At 42.6% G+C, this 21,647-nt stretch overlaps 1 protein-coding gene and 1 pseudogene across 1 annotated transcript; one reads left to right on the forward strand and one right to left on the reverse strand.

Moving 5' to 3' along the window:
* Nucleotides 1–1,462: 1,462 nt before the first annotated feature.
* LOC123073045 (uncharacterized) lies at nt 1,463–1,545 on the reverse strand (annotated as a pseudogene).
* Nucleotides 1,546–16,287: 14,742 nt separating this feature from the next.
* On the forward strand, nt 16,288–17,400 carry LOC123067072 (MADS-box transcription factor 47-like). The gene has a single exon (XM_044490023.1). It carries the CDS (start codon nt 16,288–16,290, stop codon nt 17,299–17,301), a length of 1,014 nt encoding a protein of 337 aa, XP_044345958.1. The 3' UTR covers nt 17,302–17,400.
* Nucleotides 17,401–21,647: the final 4,247 nt, after the last annotated feature.

A 21,647-nucleotide genomic window follows, 5' to 3' on the forward strand; every position in this document is an offset into this window, starting at 1 on the left:
ACAAACTCCCTAGACCATTCCACCAACAGTCACCCAACGGAAAAGTAAAAATAAACACAAAAATGCCTATATCTTGTCTTCGAGATTCGCCAGGGCCTTCTTGCAGTTTAGCATGTATATTCCCTCGAGAGGATCTTGGTCCATTCAGTGCCCACACCACACAGACGTTTGAACCATAAGATTGGGATCTCTTGGTTCATCCAGTGGCTTCAGGGTTCATCTTGCCTCTTGATACGTCGAGACAGCCATTCGGCCGACACCCAGAGAACGGAAAAATTAACATGGCTTTTTTCCTTTTTCTTCACCTTCTCAAGTCCTGCGCAGCAAAATGCAATGCATAGATTCAGACACCAGAGCAATGGGTGACCAACTATTGACTGATACTACTAGGTCTTGGCAACAGAAATTTAAGACATAAAAGTCTAGCATGCATGAAAGTAATTTTGTCATCAGAAACTTCACAGGAGGATTAATTCCTAGAACGGGAAGACTACGTATATTATATTGGGTCTGGCTGCTCCTGGGAAGGGAAGACCTCAAATCTTGGGTCTATCTATCTACTCCTAGTCAAATATATATGCAATCAATACAGACTATGCAATTAGTCCATGAAAACACATCGCATCACCGACACTAGTGCAGCAGCGACCATTTGGTGAACAACAAGAGTGTGATACTATTGTCGACAAACAGTAGTAACTAGGCTAAAACTAGCAACTAGTCCACTGAACAGCGACTCGATTGTACAAATATCCTGAAATAGTACAGCGTTATCAAGAAACAACTAGCATCGAAGTAAAATTTTCCTATACATGAATATATGGTCACTTGTTAACACCATTAGGAGATCACTGGACATGTAGCAAATAGTATCTAAACCACAACCTGTGCATTGTGCATTACAAATTCAATCAAGACGACGGGTTCACTTCTTAACACCTCACTGGTTAGTTGTGACATGGAGAGAAGCTCTCACCACGGGTTCTCGGATAGCCTAATAACAATTAGGAGGTTCTCGCCGCAGCTGCCGTGGTGCCGGTTGACGATGAGTGGGGTCAGCCAGCCATAGCGGCCCACTCAGACGCCATGATGATGACGTGGGGCTGGCCGTCGATGATGTCGACGCAGCTAGCAAGGTCATTCCACAGGTGGTACACCGAACTCCCCCTGAAATGGAGTGCAAGCCAGCCATCCTCGGTGTGCTTGCTTGCATGAACTGAATCCACCAAATACAACGACGGGGAGGTCTCCGTGACTGCAGTTGTGGCGCAAAGAATCATGGTTATATTCAGGAGGTCAAAGAAGCAGGGTGATACTACACTCTGGTCGAAAACATAAACACGACGAGGATCTCGAAAGTGCAACAAGTCAAGAAGCACAAAGAAACCAGAACCAGATCAAAACATATGGAAGAGATGAAGGTATAGAGTCTCAAATATGTTCAACTCCTTTTCCCAAAATGCAAAGGCTCAGATTTTACACAACAGTTTTTTCAGTCATGAATTTTCAGAAGCAGAACTAGCATGTTTGTAGTCACAACCATGGTCAAACCAGAACACACAAATCTAAAGGAAGTCCATTGAATCCCGCGGCCATGCATCGTTCAATCCCATCACTACAGATGGATGTTCATCCTAATTTCGAATGATATTTGTATGCACCTCCTAGTCCCAGGGTAACCATAAGACCGATTAAGATTTGCTGGGGATGAATTGGGGGTACCTGTGCTTGAGTGATCTTTGTGTTGGTGAAGAGAAGAGGCCCTTCTTCTCATCCTCCGATGAACCCATCAGCTCATATAGATCGCCATCTTCTTTGATTATTCTGCTTATTCCTCTTAGAGATGGATGGACGGATACTCTGCAGGACACCATCCATGCTTATTTGGACAACTTGGCTGGGTTGATCTTCGATCACTGCAGTAAACAGTTTTATTGCCAAGAAAACAGGGTCAAGTGGCTGCATACAGAGAAAGTATCCTAAAGCATCTCTACACAAGACTTAACGGTTCAAGCAACAAATAGGACAACACATAGAAATGGTGGATTTCGCATAAAAGATAGCTCTCTCTAAATACTTGAACCATGTGAAAAAAAGCTAACCTACGTAGTTGTAGCCGAGACCAGACATCACTACTTCCATGGTTGCGGCTTGGCGAGCAAAATCACAAAAACCACCGGTCCCATCCATCATCTTGGATATGATAGGTCCCACACAGGTTGGCCTAGTGCTAGGCAAAGTTGCTCATCGATCCCTGCTACAATTTTTTTCAATCAAACAGAGGGTCAGCAATTGGCTGCAATAAGGGAATGTAGAGGAGGAGAACAATGTAGTATCTATGCTACAACAGCCCATCTACACACACCTTAACAATAAGCAGCAAAAAGGCAAGATATAAAATGGTGGTTCAGTATAACACCTTCATGTATTTACAAGTTAATAATTGAGAGAATGAAGGACCATCAGTACATAACATAGGAGGTTCCGAGTGCACTTACTGAGTGAGTGAATTATTAACAAAAAGAAAGAGATGTGCAGGTTGCTCTCTTCAGAACTGCACATTGTATTTACAAGTTAGTAATTGAGGGAATGGACGAGGTTTCGAGTGCACTGAGCGAGCGAGTGAATTGCTAACCGAAAAGTTTAAACCAACGAGGAACATTGGAGACTATGTCGATTAACAGTAGCAACTAGGCTAAAGCTAGAAACTAGTCCACAGTGAACAGGAGCACGGTGCGAGTGTCTAGAAACTATGCTAGTCGCAGAGCAGCAATAACTTGAAAAAAAAACATCTTCGTGGGAGGGCAGAGCAGAGCACTGGCGGAGCTACCTGTTACAAAAATAGGCCATGGCCCGCCCAGCCCATAGAGTATACGGCGGAGGATTGTGAGTAGACTATGCTGTGAAAGAAAACAATAGTGGATTTCCTTTGTACTGGCCTGCCCATCTTTCGTATTGTAGTTCCGCTACTTGAGTAGAGAGCCACCTGGTGCGGTGAGTCGGCGTCATCATCGCCTCGAGGTTGAGGTACGACCCAATGATGTCCTCGGCAACATCAGGAGCATGACTATAAACCACACTAAAGCAATATATCTAAATAATCTAGGAGATTGTCATCCACGAGAATAGTCTAGCATGAATCCTAACATGTACAACAATTCTCAACCAACGTGTTGTCAAGTGCTATGGACGAATAGCATTGCCATTAACAGAAAAAAATCATATCTCTCGTGGAGGCAGAAAGGAATCCTCTATATAATCATGGACAGCACAACATGGTAGCAATGAAATCTTGCGAAGCACAAGTATTGTGACATATTCAACAAGACAAATAACCACAGTAATAAGATTGTGGTGGCTGGAAGACCACCACCAGAGTCAGCAACCAATAGCCGGACCGAGAGAGAGAGACCATGGACTCGCCTTACTGAGGAAGAGGTAGCCGCTGTTGCGGAAGTCGAGGTTTTAGAGGTTACATAACCTCGAAGGATCGGCTATAGAAAAATCTGTTGCTTACATAACCTGAAAGAAGGGGAAAGGGTTAAACAAAACAAGGCTATAGACAAAATTTTATCAGGAAACTCTGACTGAGCTAGAACAATGGCACATGTACTATGCACATGCACATATACAGATTTACAACTAATAATATCAACACATTGATCTTAAACAGAACAGGGGCATCATGCATACCCTGAGCTTTGAAATGAGTCAGAGACGCCCTACTAGGAACAATGAGTTAGGCAATATGACACAGTCCAGCCGACCGCAAAGAGTTGGTGCAAACTATCTACTCTGAACAGAAAAAATAAAATAGAATAGAATACCATAGATGACTGCCTAGAAAGAAACTTATTTTGCCTATAAACAAGTCATGAGTGTATATGTATGCCATTGTTGCAAAACTAAAGTGCATTTGACGTGTATATCAAATTCATTTGTACCATAGGAGGTGCTTCGTGTTGGCTTGGTTACATGTTTAAACATGCAAAGCAACTCAATGATCAGTAGACGGGACTGTTTTTATCTTGCAATAAACAAAATCCAAGTTGGAAAAATGAAATATGCTTACGGAACTTATATGTTTTCTGCTCTACTTTCAACCGATATTTTGCAACCCAAGTCATTGACCATTTTTCAAACTAAACATCACCGACAAACAAAAGAGACCCTACCACTTCTGTTTGGGTTGAGATTGAAGAAGAGTATATCCAGTTATAAATAATGTATGCAACAAAATGTTTCGGGACAAAATTATCTCATTGGCAACCATTTTCTGCATTCTAAGCATTTCACAACCATGAAGTCATCCCATTTGTATATCTCCTAACAGAAAAAAAATAAAGGATCGTATGTTTCGTGGAGGCAAAAAGGAATCCTCTATATGATCACGCATAGGCAGCAGAACATACTAGACAAGGAATCTAGCAAAGAACAAATACTGTGACAACAAGACAGATGATCACAGCAACAATATTCCAACGAAATGAATGTGGGCTGCTATTAAGTCTTTGCAGGTGCACCACAATGAACTGCTATGTGGTCTTGAGGTAAAAAATCCACTAAAACCTCGAAATCGAGAAGCAAAAATGTTGCATCACAGATCATAAAACCCTTGGAAGTCACCATGGCACGATGGCCAACACAAAACAAAGTTAACCACGACTGATGGCCATGGACATGCAGACAACATGAAAGAGAGAGAGCAGAAGAGGGAACCATTTAATTACCAGCTATGCGGTCCTGGAAGAAGAATGAGGGCCACCGGATGGGCAAGTCAGGAGGAGTCGGAGAGGAAGAAGAATCCACAGTGCACACCACAAAGTGGCTCTGTGGCTCTGTCATGCACCTGCGTGCGTATCCCGCTGCTGCCTTACGTCTCCGTCATGACACGGTGCATCCCCACGATTGGCATGACCGTACAGGGCTTGCCGGCTCCCAAAACTCCTCTCATAAGCATGGTTTTCGAGTCGCGACTCATGCGAGTCGCTCTGGGGCAGCAACTCGGAAGAAGTCGAGCCTGCGTTGTGACTAGTCGCGACTCAGAGTCGCGAGTCGACACTAACCCGAGTCGAACATATTTTTGCGACTAATAGACTAGTCGTCGACAAGTCGCGACTAGTCGAGCGACTCGAAATCCATGCTCATAAGTTTGTAACTGGGCTCTGTTTTTTTAGTTTCCTGCACTAATGTTGAAATATGTAAATATCTGTCCGAAATGAAAAGGAGGTCATTTGACTGCCCTTTTTGGTAGCTCTAATTGACACAGATTTCATGTCTGCACTTTCCAATTATGAGGTCGCTTTCATGATGAAATCCACCATAAACTAGAGTTGTTATGCCAGCAGTTTCATACTTTGGTTTTAACATGGGTAAAGTCGCGATGGCAATAGCCCTGCTAGTAATAATGAAATTTCCCCCTAAAAACGAATACCATATAATTTTATCTCTGTTTTTGGTACGTTTTTGCTCAGGTTGTCCGCAAAACAAATAACCTGCTATCCATGACAACATTACCAACGCTCAAGATCATATGAATAAAAACACCACGTCAAGCAAAAAGATTCACCACAGCAACCATCTACTCCTCATACTGTCAAACAAACACACACAAACAGTTATCCCTAACCACTTCTAATCTAATCCTTCTAACCAAACAACAACATAGTTATCCAACCAAACCAAACAACAAAAATAGGCTATCCCTAACCACGTGGTTGGGAATATCCTAGAGCAAACCAACCTCGCCCTCCAACCAAGTGCCACCTAAGTATAAATTGCACAACACCTACACAACACATGCCTCTTGGTTAGAGAATATGCCTCGAGTGCCTTGGAGTACACAGTAGCATGATTTAACTCCAAAACTAAGCAAGCAAATCATGCATAAATGAAGGGGAGCCTTGGCGCAGCGGTAAAGTTGTTGCCTTGTGACCATGAGGTCACAGGTTCGAGTCCTGGAAACAGCCTCTTGCAGAAATGCAGGGAAAGAATGCGTACAATAGACCCAAAGTGGTCGGACTCTGTCCCGGACCCTGCGCAAGAGGGAGCTACGTGCAGCGGGCTGCCCTTTTAAGCAAATCATGCATAACCACTAGACCAAGGACATGGTCTTAAGTTAGAAATAACCAGGAACCCTATAACCAAACCTTTCATAATCACAGTTTAAACTCAATAAATACAAAATGGTTCCCTATACTAATAATAAGGCAGATATATGCAGTGACAGTGGCAATGGTTAGAAAATGGGAATAATTCTACAACACTGAGTTAGACCACTAAAATCTCAAGATTCAATCTATGAAAGGCATAGTACATCATTGTTTTATTAAGCCTCTGCGAATGCTAACAGGACAATAGCTATCAACAAATTAATGAAAAGCACCGGCGCATCAATATAAAATTGTACTCACTCCATCCGAAAAACTTGTCCCAAGCTTGTCCCTCAAATGGATGTATCTAGCACTAACTTGGTGCTAGATACATCCATTTGAGGGACAAGCTTTTTCGGATGGAGGGAGTATGCTATAACTAGCTGCTTGCGTCCAATTGATAAACTACCTCTACTAAACATACACTAGACATCCCGCCTTCAGCTAGCACCTAGCAGCAGTGGCAACGGAAGATGTGTTGAAGCTGGACAAGTGGATCCTGGGTTTGGCACACGCGACTGACTATGAGCAGGGCTGGTGGAGCTCATTGTGAGCCTAAACATATCAGATGAGGAGATATTAGACATAGTAACTAGCTAGCTTCCTGACTCACAAACCAACATCAACGATGTTGTAGCTGCAATGGAACTTCCCCCTAAAAATTAACACCATACAATTTCATCGCTATTTTTGATACATTTTGCTCAGGTTGTCCGGGAAACAAATAACCTGCTATCAACGACAGTGTTACCAACGCTCAAGCCCATATGAATAAAATCACAATGTCGAGAAAAGAGAATTATGCCTCAGTGCCATGGAGTAGACAGTAGCATGATTTAACTCCAAAACTAAGAAAAGGCCCTATCGAGAATATTAACAGCAAGCAAATCATGCATAATGACTGGACCAACGACATAACAACCGTACATAACCAGGAACCCTATAACCAAACCTAAGCCATGTAAACTTCATAGCAACCGCAACCAGTTTATAGTGATGAACTGAAACCATGATTATTGGCAGCGAGAAATAAAATAAAATCAATGGCACTGCTAACCAGGAAGCCTATAATCAACCAAGGCATGGCATATACAGTATGCCAAAACCACAACCAGGGCTTGAACAGCTTCACCACTAAGAAGCAAATCACCACAAGAAACACCTTCGACTCGATGGCCAGCACAGTAGAGAGGGGACAGGGGAATTACTCATCGCAGTTGTAGCCGATTCCGTATATCACACGCCTTCTTGAGGATGCCACTTTGCAAAAGGTAGACTCCAAGTAAGTTCAAGTGGTGAATTCAACTTTTTGGAGCCACCATGGTCCACCTGCCATGGAGCTAGTCAATATTTTGCTGAACAATCTCACCTTTTATAATTACAGTTTAAACTCAATGAAAACACGTTCTTATACTGATAATAAGGCAAATAGCAAAAACAATTCTGGTGGGAGAGATGATTCTGGAGGGTTTTGCTGATTTTTGAGCCATTTAGAGGGATATGTGGAGGATTTCGCGGCAGCAGCCACAGCGTAGCGGCGAGGCTCCCGGGCAGCTATAGCGCAGCTATCGCGGCTATTTCACGGGCTATTTTAATCTATGCTAAAATCTCAGGATTCCATCATGAAAGGCATAGTACATCATTGCTTTTTTAATCCTTGCCTCGGCGAATGCAAACAGGACATGAGCTATCTTACAATAAAAAAATGGCAGAGGGGCAAATACATGGCGAAGAACCAAGTAACAAATGGTCGTGCAGCGATCACCGCATTACAATTTTCTTATGAGATTCTGGTGCTTACAACAATAAGACATCAACAAATATATGAAAAGCACTGGCACATCAATATAAAATTGTGCAATATAACAGACAGCTGTAGGCATCCAATTAATGAACTACAACCACCATATACAATAAACAGCAAGTGGTAGGAGTTTTCCAGTTTTGAGGTTGCATTCATGATAAAATCCACCATAAACCATAGTTCTATAGCAGCAGTTTTGTACTTTGGTTTTAACATGAGTACGTCATGCAAAAACCACAACCTGGGTTTGCACAGAATCACCTCTAAAACCAAATGACCACAAGTAACACCTTCGGCTGGATCGACAGCATGATAGAGAGGGGACAGAGGACTTACCCATCAGAATAGTAGCCAGTGCCAAAATCACACGCCTTTTTGAGGATATACCAGTTTGCAAAAGGTGAACTCCAAGTAAGTTCAAGTGGTGAACTCAACCGTTTGGAGACACCGCGGTCCACCTGCCATGCAGTTAGTGAATATTCGGTGAACAATATTATCTAAGAAAGGGAACTTTTTCATAATGACAGTTTAAACTCAGTAAATACAAAATGATTTCTTACACTGATAATAAGACAGACATGTGCTGGGCAATGGTTGGGAAATTGAAATAATTCTACTACATCGAGTTAGGCCGCTAAAATCTCAGGATCCCATCATGAATAACATAGTACATTATTGTTTTATTAATCCTAGGCGAATGCGAACACAGGACAAGTGCTCTCTTACAACAGAAAAATGGCAGAGGGGCAAATACATGGCAAAGAACTGAGTAACAAACGGTCATGAAGCCATCACCGCATTACATATGTCCTATTAGATTCTGGTGCTTACAACAATAAGCCATCAAAAAAATATGAAAATCACTGGAACAAACATATAAAATTGTATGATTTAACTTACTAGCTGCAGGCATCCATTGATGAACTACAGCCGTCATGTACAATAAATAACAAGTGGTAGGGTAGAATATTTCTACCTCAACTAAACATACACTAGACATCCAGCCAGCCTTCAGCTAGCACCTAGCAGTAGTGGCAGCGGATGATGGGTTAAAGCTGGACGGGTGGATCTTGGGTTGAAGGTGGCACACGCGACTGACTACGAGCAGGGCTGGTGGAGCTCATTGTGAGCCTAAACAAACCAGACCAAGAGATAACAGACATAATAACTAGCTAGCTTCCAGACTTAGGAACCAACATAAGCGATGTACTAACTGCAATGACACTCCCCCCTAATAATGAACACCATATACTTTCAACTCTGTTTTTGGTAAATTTTAGCTCTGGTTGTCCGGGAAACAAATAATCTGCTACCAACGACAGTGTTACAAACGCTCAAGAGTCAAGACATATGAATAAAATCACAACATCAAGCAAAAAGAATTATGCCTCAATAACCTGCTATCAATGACAGTAGCATGATTTAACTCCAAAACTAAGAAAACCCCTATCAAAATATTAACAGTGAGCAAATCATGCATAACCACTAGACCACGGACATGAACAGCATCACCACTAAATGCAAATCACCAGAAGCAACACCTTCGTCCGATGGCCAGCACGATAGAGAGGGGACAGAGGATTTACTCATCGCAGTTGTAGCCGATGCCGAATATCACATGCCTTCTTGAGGATGCCACTTTGCAAAACGTGAATTCCAAGTACGTTCAACTGGTAAATTCAACCATTTGGAGGCTCGGTCCACCTGCCATGTAGCTAGTCAATATTCGGCGAACATTCTTATAAAAAAAGGGAACTTTTTCATAATTACAGTTTAAGCTCAGTAAATACAAAACGGTTTCTTCTACTGATAATAAAGCAGATATATGGAGTGGCAGTGGGAAATGGTTAGAAAATTCTACTAGAGCGAATTAGACCACTAAAATCTCAGGATTCCATCATGAAAGGCATAGTGCATCATTGTTTTATTAATCCTTGGGGAATGCTAACAGGACAAGAGCTATCTTGCCATAAAAAAATGGCAGAGGGGCAAATACATGGCAAAGAACCAAGTAACAAATCGTCATGCAGCCATCACCGCATTACATGTCTTATTAGATTCTGGTGCTTATACAACAATAAGCCATCAACAAATATATGAAAAGCACTGGCGCGTCAATATAAAATTGTACGATATTTCTACCTCAACTAAACATACACTAGACATCCAGCCTTCAGCTAGCACCTAGCAGTAGTGGCAGCGGAAGATGGGTTAAAGCTGGACAAGTGGTCTTGGGTTTAAGGTGGCACACACGACTGACTATGAGCAGCGATGGTGGAGCTCATTGTGAGCCTAAACAAATTAGACCAGGATATACTAGACATAATAACTATCTAGCTTCCTGACTCAGAAACTAACATCAGCTTTGTACTAAATGCAATGAAATTCCCCCTAAAAATGAACACCATATATTTTCATCTCTGTTTTTGATACGGTTTTCCTCAGGTTGTCTGGGAAACAAATAACCGGCTATCAACGACTGTGTTACCAACGCTCAAGACCATATGAATATAATCACAACATCAAGCAAAAAGAATGATGCCTCAAGTGCCATGGAGTAGACAGTGGCATGATTTAACTCCAAAACAAAGAATACCCCTATCAAAATATTAACAGCGAGCAAATCATGCATAACCACCAGACCACGGACATGAACTTATGTTAGACATAACCAGGAACCCTATAACCAAACCTAGGCCATGTAAACTTCATAGCAACCGCAACCAGTTTATAGTGATAAACTGAAACCATGATTATAGGCAGCGAGAAATCAAATGAAATTAACGTCACTGCTAACCAGGAAGCCCGTAATCAACCAAGGCATGGCATATACAGGATGCCAAAACCACAACCAGGGCTTGAACAGCTTCACCACCAAGAGGCAAATCACCAAAAGAAACGCCTTTGGCTCGATGGCCAGCACGGTAGAGAGGGGACAGGGGACTTACTATTCGCAGTTGTAGCCGATTCCAAATATCACACACCTTCTTGAGGTAAACTCCAATTAAGTTCAATTGGCGAATTCAACCGTTTGGAGCCACCATGGTCCACCTGCCATGGAGCTAGTCAATATTCGCTGAATAATCTCACCTTAAAAAAGGAACTTTTCCATAATTACAGTTTCAACTCAGTAAATACAAAACAATTTATTATACTGATAATAAGGCAGACAGATGCAGTGGCAGTGACCGCTAAAATCTCAGGATACCATCATGAAAGGCATAGTACATCATTGTTTTATTAATCCTCGCCTCGGCGAATGCAAACAGGACATGAGCTATCATTTAAAAAAATGGCAGAGGGGCAAATACATGGTGAAGAACCAAGTAACAAATGGTCATGCAGCGATCACCACATTACATATGTCTTATTAGATTCAGGTGCTTACAACAATAAGCCATCAACAAATATATGAAAAACACTAGCGCAACAATATAAATTGTACGATATAACTTAGCTGCAGGGCTTGAACAGAATCACCACTAAAACCAAATGACCACAAGCAACACCTTCGGCTTGATGGCCAGCACGATAGAGAGGGGACAGAGGACTTACCCATCAGAGTATTAGCTAGTGCCAAGATCACACGCCTTCTTGAGGATCCCACTTTGCAAAAGGTGAACTCCAAGTAAGTTCCAAGTGGTGAATTCAACGTTCGGAGCGATCGCGGTCCACCTGCCATGCAGTTAGTCAATATTCGGTGAACAGTCTTATCTAAAAAAAGGGAACTTTTTAATAATGACAGTTTAAACTCAGTAAATACAAAATGATTTCTTATGTTGATAATAAGACATGTGCTGGGCAATGGTTGGAAAATTGAAATAATTCTACTACAGTGAGTTAGGTCGCTAAAATCTCAGGATCCCATCATGAATAACATAGTACATCATTGTTTTATTAATCCTAAGCGAATGCGAACAGGACAAGAAGCTCTCTTACAATAAAAAAATATGGCAAAGGGGCAAAAACATGGTGAAGAACCGAGAAACAATCGGTCATGCAGCCATCACCGCATTACATATGTCTTAGATTCTGGTGCTTACAACAATAAGCCATCAAAAAAATATGAAAATCACTGGCACGGCAATATAAAATTTGTTTGATATAACTGACTTGCTGCAGGGATCCGTTGATGAATTACAGCCGCCATGTACAATAAACAACAAGTGGTAGGGTAGAATATTTCTACCTCAACTAAACATGCACTAGACATCCAGCCTTTAGCAGTAGTGGCAGCGGATGATGGGTTAAAGCTGGAGGGGTTGGATCTTGGGTTGAAGGTGGCACACGCGACTGACTACGAACAGGGCTGCTGGAGCTCATTGTGAGCCTAAACAAATCAGACCAGGAGATACTAGACAAAATAACTAGCTAGCTTCCTGACTCAGAAACCAACATCAGTGTTGTACTAAATGCAATGAAACTTTCCCCTAATAATGAACACCATATAGTTTCATCTCTATTTTTGGTACGTTTTTGCTCACGTTGTCTGGGAAACAAATAACCTGCTATAAAAGACAGCATTACCAACGCTCAAGACCATATGAATGAAATAACAACGTCAATCAAAAAGAATGATGCCTCAAGTATCATGGAGTAGATAGTAGCATGTTTTAACTCCAAAACTAAGAAAACCCCTATCAAAAATATTAACAGCAAGCAAATAATGCATAACCACCAGACCACATATATGAACTTAAGGCAGACATAACCAGGACCCTATAACCAAACCTAGGCCAAGTAAACTTCATAAGAAGCACAACCAGTTTATAGTGGTAAACTGAAACCATGATTATAGGCTGTGAGAAATCAAATAAATTCAACGGCAGTGCTAACCAGGAACCCTATGATTAACCATAGCATGGGCATAAACAGGACGCGAAAACCACAACCAGGGCTTAAATAGCATCACCACTAAAAGCAAATCACCAGAAGCAACACCTTCGTGTCGACGGCCAGCAGGGTAGAGAGGGGACAGAGGACTTACTCATCGCAGTTGTAGCCGATGCCGAATATCACGCGGCTTCTTGAGGATGCCACTTTGCAAAAGGTGAACTCCAAGTAAGCTCAAGTGGTAAAGTCAACCGTTCGGAGCAGCCACGGTCCACCTGCCATGCAGCTAGTCAATATTCGGCGAACATTCTTGTCTAAAAAAGGGAACTTTTTCATAATTACAGTTTAAGCTAAGTAAGTACAAAATGATCTTCTTACACTGATAATAAGATAGACATATATGCAATGGCAGTGGGCAATAGTTAGAAAATGGAAATAATTTCACTAGAGCGAGTTAGACCGCTAAAATCTTAGGATTCCATCATGAAAGGCATAGCACATCCTTGTTTTATTAATCCTCGGAGAAATGCTAACAGAACAAAATCGCTATCTTGCAATAAATTAAAAACTAGCAGAGGGGCAAATACATGGCAAATACTATCTTGCAGCCATCACCGCAATAAATATGTTTTATTTGATTCTGGTGCTTACAACAATAAGCCATAAAGAAATGTATGAAAAGCGCTGGCGCGGCAATATAAAATTGTATGATATAACTGACTAGCTGTAGGCATGCAATTGATGAACTAGAGCCGCAATGTAGAATAAACAGCAAGTGGTTGGGTAGAATAAACAAGCAGGGCTGGTGGAGCTCGGTGTAGTTCAACCGATACTTTGTTAATTTCTCACTTGGATCGATCGATTTGCTGGTCTAGACAGATTTAGGGGAAATGCACAGCGAAAATCATATTAGATCAAAGTTTCAGTTTTCACACGTCCAATATAGTGCAGCAAGCAAATTGGACATAACAAGTGAGGAGGAGGGATTTGATGAATCTCTACTCATTGCATTTGAAAATATGAAACCTACTCGTACTAGTGTACATCCCCCCCAATCCGCATTACACACGGCCAATCTTGTTGATCCAGTTTCTAGTGTGTCCAACAAATCAAAATCAAAATCAAAATGAGGAAGGAACCGATCTCCACCAACCAACAAGGCACAAGGCATGAGATTTAATTAATCCACCAGACCAGAGGCGCAGGCAGCACCAGCAGAGAACGAACCCTAGCCGAGCAGACACGGAGGAAGGAAGGAAGGAAGGAAGGAAGGAAACCAAATGAGGGAAGGTGGGCGGGCGAGAGAGTAGCTGCGTGGTGCAAATCGCGGAGCAGGTGGAGGAAGAGGAAGCTCCATGGCGGTCGGGCGCGGAACCGCCCGGACGAGCAGAGCACAAGGAAGCTGCATCCCCGTCGAGTACCTTGGATTGACGGCCGCGTCGTCGGAGGCCATGTCCCGGCGCGCGCTGGCCGTCGAGGCCCTGGGCTACCATGGCGGATCTGGGCCGCCGCCGCTGCCGCCTGACCTCTTCTCTTCTCTTCTCTTCTCTTCTCTTGTGATGAGAGGGGAGGGGAGGAGGAGGAGAGGGTGGGGGCGGCGGCGATGAGGGAGAGGAAGAGGGAGAGGGCGGAGGCCATGGCCGGCGGCGATGTGGGAGACGAGGCGGCGATGTGGGGAAGGGAACGGAATGAATGAATGAATGAATGAATCGAGGCGCTGCGTCGTTTGGGGATTCTTTTCTTTTCTTTTCTTTTCTTTTCTTTTCTTTCCTTTCCTTGTGAGTGAATGAAAAGAAAAGAATTGATAGTTTTGCTGCTTGCTTGCGATTGGTCAATCACCCCATCCCACGGATTGCTCTCCGATCCCGCCTCCCTTGGGCCGATCCGACGGCCCTTATTGATTGACCAGTATGTACCAAGTAGAATTAATTTAATAATTAACACGTCTACACATGCACACATGCACAAAGACTAATGGCGCTCATCCGCTGCATTCACGCAAACAAGTTCTGGACTGATGTTAAGGATCGGTTTGATCTTCATTTACCGAGGCTAGATCCATCGATATCTTGCTGGATAAGATGTTTTCAGATGGTGATAGATGCAAGATCATCCCCATTTATTAATTATACAGTTTACTCTTTGGTCTTGTCGCAATCGGTGATCGTGATGGGTATGATCCGATGCAGGCGATTAAATGGGTGCATGAAATGTTATCCCTGCTCCCTGAACTTAAAATAAGGGCGAAGGATACATACAACATGCCGATCCCTTGTTTTTTGACCCAGTAGAGCAATCCGAATTAGATTTGGCTGGACGAAGACGTCGGTGGGACAATGGTGAGGCCACGGTATCCTGCTTGGGTTAAAAAAAAACAAATTCTAGTCTCGATCACCATAAAAAAGAAAGGAAAAGAGTTCCAAAACAACTCACATAGGATTTGTTTTGGATCCAAGTCAAAACGCGATCGACGATCCATGAGTTTTTTTGTGAAAAGGAAAAAAGGTTCATTGGACGCACCATCTCAAAGCTTGGCTCATACGTCCCCTCCCCTCAAAACAAAAAAAACTTGGCTCGTACGTCCAATTGATTAAAAAAATGTTCATTGGACGCACCATCTCAAAATTTGGCTCGTACGTCCAACTCATACAGAAAAGTTTGTTTGCATGAAAGGAGGAGCGGGAGGTGTAGCCCGGTCTCATCCGGCGTTCCTCGGGGCTTGAGGAGTCTTAGACCCATTCATTGCTGAAGGTTTGGCTCTTCGATAAGGGGCGGTGTTTTGCCCACACAGCTTTTGTGGATACTCACAGGTGATAAGAGAGATGGACTGATCGGAGTTAGTCTACCTTTGGAACTCGAACAACAATTCTCGCTCAATTGCACAGCTGGCACCGCGGCCTCCTTTTTTCTCAACTCACGCAAACTGAGCGTTGGTGGCCAGCGGCACCCATGGCTCTGGTGTGCTCATCGCTCTTTTGCGTTGGTCTGCTCACGAGCACCGCTGCTCTTTCGCGGGACAGGAGCTCCAAGGATGACGACGCGTCTGTCATTTCCTCTTAGCATTAATTCCTCCGGCCAGAACCATTGTGCGGTATGCATCTTACGGTTGATTTGGTCATCAGCTCGTATTTACTTTACTTGCCCAAGCTTTTGACTCTCAATTTCTTCCTCCCCCAAAAGTATTAGGTGACTTGGGTTATAACTGAACAGAACCGAACCAAACCGATTTGTTGGTGGACCGAACTGTCGGGCTTGGAGGACGCGGTATGTTGCATGGTTTACTGTGATTTGTTGTCGTGCAAGGTCGTTGGTGGGTGCGAAGGAATAGTTTCTAAATAATAGGGTGTACGTAGTTATCCTTTGACGCATGAGTTTAATGTATACAGCTCAGCGCATACCCAATCGTATCTCATTGCCAATCACCAGTTTTAATGTACGTAGCCCAGCGAAGAAGGGATTCCTCTCCGGACGCTTTGCTAGCCACCGAACAAGCGAGCAATGGCGGCGCCCAACCGGAGAGGTGGCAGCGGCCGGAAGAAGATCGTCATCCGCCGGATCGAGCAGGAGGATGCCCGGTTCGTCTGCTACTCCAAGCGCCGCCAGGGGTTCTTCAGCAAGGCCACGGATCTGGCTGTCCTGACCGGCGCCCAGGTGGCCGCCCTCGCCTTCTCTCCCCGCGGCAGGGCCTTCTCCTTCGGCCACCCCTCCGTCGACTCCGTCGTGGAACGCTTCCTGGCGGGGGAGGCTGCGGGGGCTGGCGCGAGGGAGGAGGGCGCTGCCGACGACCGCTTGCTCGCGGGGGAGGGCGCTGCCGGCGAAGACGAGAAGCTCGAGAAGCTGCAGCAGGAGTTCGACGAGCTGCGCACGGAGCTGGCCGAGTTGAAGAAGCGGACCAAGCGCACGGATAAGGCCATGGCGAAAGAGCGCTCTGCGGGGGACCAGATAGCGGCTTGGTTCGACCCCAAGGCGCGCGACATGGGAGACGAGGACATGGCGGCCTTCTTCGCCGCGCTGATGCAGATGAAGGACGCGTCTCCGATCGCGCCAACCAGGTTCTTGCTCGAGGCGATGCACGCCCACATGAGCCGCATGGCGGAGGTGGCCCCGCCGCCGCCGCCCCGGATCTTCGGTGGCAGCACCTTCGAGTACGGTAGCAGCAGCGGCACCGCCAACGACGGGATGGAGTTGCAGTTTCTGGCGCCTCCGCCACAGGAGCAGGGGTTCGAGGCCGCGATGGATATGCAGCAGATGGTGATGGCGCCGCTGCCTCCGTCTCAGGTGGTCGCCGCCCGGATGGATGTGCAGGAGATGCCTCCGCCGCCGGGGTTGGCCGCCGGGATAGATACGGAGCAGATGCAGATGACGATGCCTAAGCCGCCGGGGTTCGACGCAGGGCTAGACAAGGAGATAGATCAATGGCTTGATGTGATGCTGCCGCGTCCGGAGTTCACTGCCGGGATGGAGACGGTGCAGCAGGGGCTCCATCAACCCAACGCCGGCTTCCCGTACTGAGAGCCCGAGTCCAGTGCATATGGACACTAGTTTCGTATGCCTAGTTTACATATGCATCTTCTACTTAAGTCTTCGCGTTAATCTATTTTTTTTTTGATTTGAAATGAAGTCATCGCGTCAATCTTTGGTACATGCTCTGCATCTACCCTGGATCTGGACGAAATTAAATATTTCGTCAATATTTTTATTGGCCATTTCCTTTCCTTATCATGCATTAATGGGTTGTAATCTGTATTGCACCGATATGAATGAAATACAAAGGTCGATCTGTGCTGGATACATCTATCTATTAATTACTGTGTATACTATTACTAAAATAAGGGACAAACGAGCCATAACATGCACTCACATAATCTACAATTTTGACACCGTTTAACAGAATTTTTAAAGGCTGAGATTTAAAAGATTCAAAAATTACATACGACTATATTTGGTACAAACAAGTCACGTCAGAGGAGGTACATCCATATGACATATGTATATGCAAATAAAAACTATACATGCAAAAACCGCATGGGGCATGTGGTTAGCAAATTCAAAATCCGTCATACAATACATGTGCAATTTTTTTTTAAAAAAGATACCAACATGCAACATGAACTACACCCGGACTCTCGCCTGTAGCATGGCAGCCAATAAAACACACTCATCTTGGCATCGGGCCATGAACCAAGACGCCCAAACGTCCAAGAAAGCTAAAGTGCGGCACGCCTAAAAAATTATACAGGCCAGCGATACTTGCACGTATGAAAGTCATATAGAAGTACTATATACTTCAACAGACATGTCTCGTCTATTAGGCAAAAATATTTTGCCCGATAGATTAGGATCATGAGTATGAGAAACAAAAAAGGCTGTGAACATACAAATAAATGGAGATATTTGAAATACAAATAAAAGTACGGGCCTTCAAAAAAAAGATAGACTGAGGTGTCAGCATGCAATTAAATGATTACAAACTACGCACCGTTAAATGTTTATAAATAAAAACACAAGAACTGATGCATAAATCTAAATATCAACAGGAATATATGTCACTAATTCTTAATAAGATATAATCAAAATCAACGTATCTTAAAAATACACGATCTCTTGATTCTAATATAAAGGTTGAGATTAAATGATAAACAAAAGTATTCATGACTTTAATCAGTGAGCAACGGTCACACACAAAAAGGATCGCATACATAGGCATCGAGAAATTAGCCATTTGGGTTTGCATCTATGTGGCACATATAGACAAGGAAAGGCCTACCGGTAAAAAAGGGAAATACTTTTGCTTAGGCATATATGTTCTCCCTCGGTTGTTTTTACTCCATTTATTATATTTATCCGAAGCCAAATTTTGTAAAGCATGAATATATTTATAGGAAAAATATCAAGATCTACAATACCAATTAAATATAATATGACAAATTTATTCCACAATGGATCTAATGATGTCAATTTTGTATTTATTTTTTCGTATAAAAGTTAGTCAAACATTGAAGAGTTTGACTTGAGACAAGCTCATATTCAGAGTAAAAAGAAACTGAGGGAGTACATAATTTTGCATGAGGTCTATAGAAACTCCGGCAAGGCCAGCAGTAATAGGAAGGCAACATTACCCAAGGAAAAAATGCTATAGAAAAAACATTCGCAAACTACATAGTGAAACAGCCACAAAAATCAACAAAAATGTCAGAGGGACAGATGCAAAGATCGCCAACCAATCATAAACACCAAAATCCAAGAAATTTGTCAGTTTGTGATAATAATTATATATGCAGTTTTATCATGTCGGTCGAGAATACGAGTTTTTTAATATTTTGTAAAATACATCCTAGATAAATCTTTTATGATGTGGATAAATAAATGATTCATTCATATATATAAAATTTGATATATTGATTTTTTAATAATTCTGATTGTGTTTTATCAAGCTGCACATTCTGGCTACAATATTTCTCCTGTAATTTTTGTTGCATATTATTGACTAATGCAGAAAAATTAAATAGGATAACATTCTCTAGACAAAACTACTGCCAGAGAAAACAATGACATTCGCACCACAGAGAATAACAAGTTATGACGAGGGTGAGTGAGAGAACATTTCACAAATCTCGGCAACACTCAATGATAGTTACATTGATTTACATTGGAAAGCGAGATAGAATTGGAGTATTACGAGAAGACATCGAGCATATGGATCAGGTATGATATGGTATTCATAGAAATATGGGCAAATAAAAAAATCAAGTATAAGAAATAAATATTTACATTTTCTCTAAAATTCCAAAAAATCTTTGTGGATAGAATCAAGGGATGAGAAGGACTGGAATAGCGAAAGCTGAAAAATAGTATGAGAGATAATATTTTTTTTGCATTATGGGACACATACCATGACCCTTTTCGTCCTTCACCATCACACACCATTGTACTTGCCAACAACTTCATACAAAAAGGAATTGAATTTGCGCCAAAATCTAATTTTATTGTCCCGAGATGTAAATGTTGTTCATATTATCCTAGATGAATGCAACAACGAATAATATATATCAAGTATAGCTGCGCAAATACGCGGGTCACACTGCTATATATATGCAAATTCCTTCATGTTTTTCCGTGAATCAGAATCTTTCCTTTCTTAGGGGAATCATAATCTTACCTGTTAAGTCGTTCTTATTCACACAAATATCGTCCTTTGGACCATACAAATATTAGGTCCAACATCACATCCGACAACACAAGAACTTATTACCTAAGAAACAGTCAGTAAACCATGCCAATGGAACGTCAGATATTTAACCCCCCCTGCCTCTCTATGTTAGGTACATGTATCCTTTGGATCGTCCATCCTTACGCAATCGGTCGTCTAGTGACCTCATATCATTGAGTTAGCAATCCTATCCTATCCTGGTGCACACAAATTTTCTCTCTCACAAACTAGTTTTGTTTTCTGCTCTTGGAATGTACTCCGTGGCCAAGGCCAACCTCCTAAGTATGCCAATGACCTCTTCAAATTAATCTCTACAAATCCTCACGCTACGTTCATCCAAGATTTTTTTTACCTTGTTTGAAGCTACAAAATCCTTTCTACCTTCTTGACTAGATATCACCGAGATGAGGATATGGTGCAAGATCAACCAGAGCATAGAGAAGAAATTTATAGTTCCATCCTGCGATTCGCCCTCGCATCACTCTCTGTAGGCCATTCAAGGGCGATTAGGATTTTGTCATTGTGGCACGCTCCTCCAACCCTCTTCTTCTTGTCGGCTACAGGGCATCCACCAGAAGAGCCTATGTTGCTACTGGTGTGGGTGGCAGCGAGGCCTCAATTGGCCCTAGTTGGGTGGATGGTCTGTGCACGCCGAGGCGGTGGACTCATGTTGGGTGGGGGTTGGGGTGGGGGTACTCTCACGATTGTCATATTTTATTCTCACCTTCATGGAAGAAGGTGAAATATTCCCATGTTTGACTTAATGACTTCAATTGATTATGATATACAATAAGATCTTAATTTTGGTCCGGATGCATATATTAATAGCAGAAGACTAGCTACATAAAAGAAAGGGACATGGCCAGGAATAAATAATCACATATATATGCACATTCAATAATCAATCAAAGAAATTTATAGAATCTTACTCCAATATTATGCATCACATGAAACTGGTTGTCACTCGACGCGGTATCATTACTTCATGTTTATCACCGTACAAACTAAAAGGACTCCCATGAATAATTTAGTAATGGATATCCTAATGTGAAATATAATAACACATTATTATAAATATTTTTTATCTAGATCTATTCCAATTAAAACCTGATTATATCAGTTATTCGACTAGCAAGCACTGATATGCATGAGAAGATATTTCATATGGATGATGGTTTTTCTGGGTTTGCCTCGATTAATCAGTGACACCCACTTAAACTATTGTTGCTCATATTTGTCTCTCTACAGCTTGGGCATGCGTTTATGTGCGCAAGGAGAAATTTGAGAGGATGAATATGATTTGAGAATAGTGTACTCTTACTATTATTTTTAGGGGGATATGTTCATGTAGATTGGGAAACATAGGATATGAATCTCTGTGGCTTGGTAAATGGAACAATTCACTTCTAGCAGAGTCGTTCCCCTATTTGGACTTACATGTCACTGATGCAGACATCTCATTTCTACCTAAGCCAAGTTGAGGTTGATTTATTTCATATGCACAATAACCCTTACCGTAAGGATCCATGAGTGAATTACAAATTTTGATAGAATATATTCATGCCATCAGTTCATTTGACTAGAACCATATTGATTCATCAGATCGTTGGGTGCATTACTACATCAAGTGAATATTACCAATTCTTAT

This window comes from Triticum aestivum, chromosome 3B (assembly GCF_018294505.1).
Source record: "Triticum aestivum cultivar Chinese Spring chromosome 3B, IWGSC CS RefSeq v2.1, whole genome shotgun sequence".
Lineage (NCBI taxonomy): Eukaryota > Viridiplantae > Streptophyta > Magnoliopsida > Poales > Poaceae > Triticum > Triticum aestivum.

Excerpts from the sequence above, each read along its gene's own strand:
- LOC123067072 (XM_044490023.1), top strand. The coding sequence starts at position 16,288 with ATGGCGGCGCCCAACCGGAGAGGTGGCAGCGGCCGGAAGAAGATCGTC.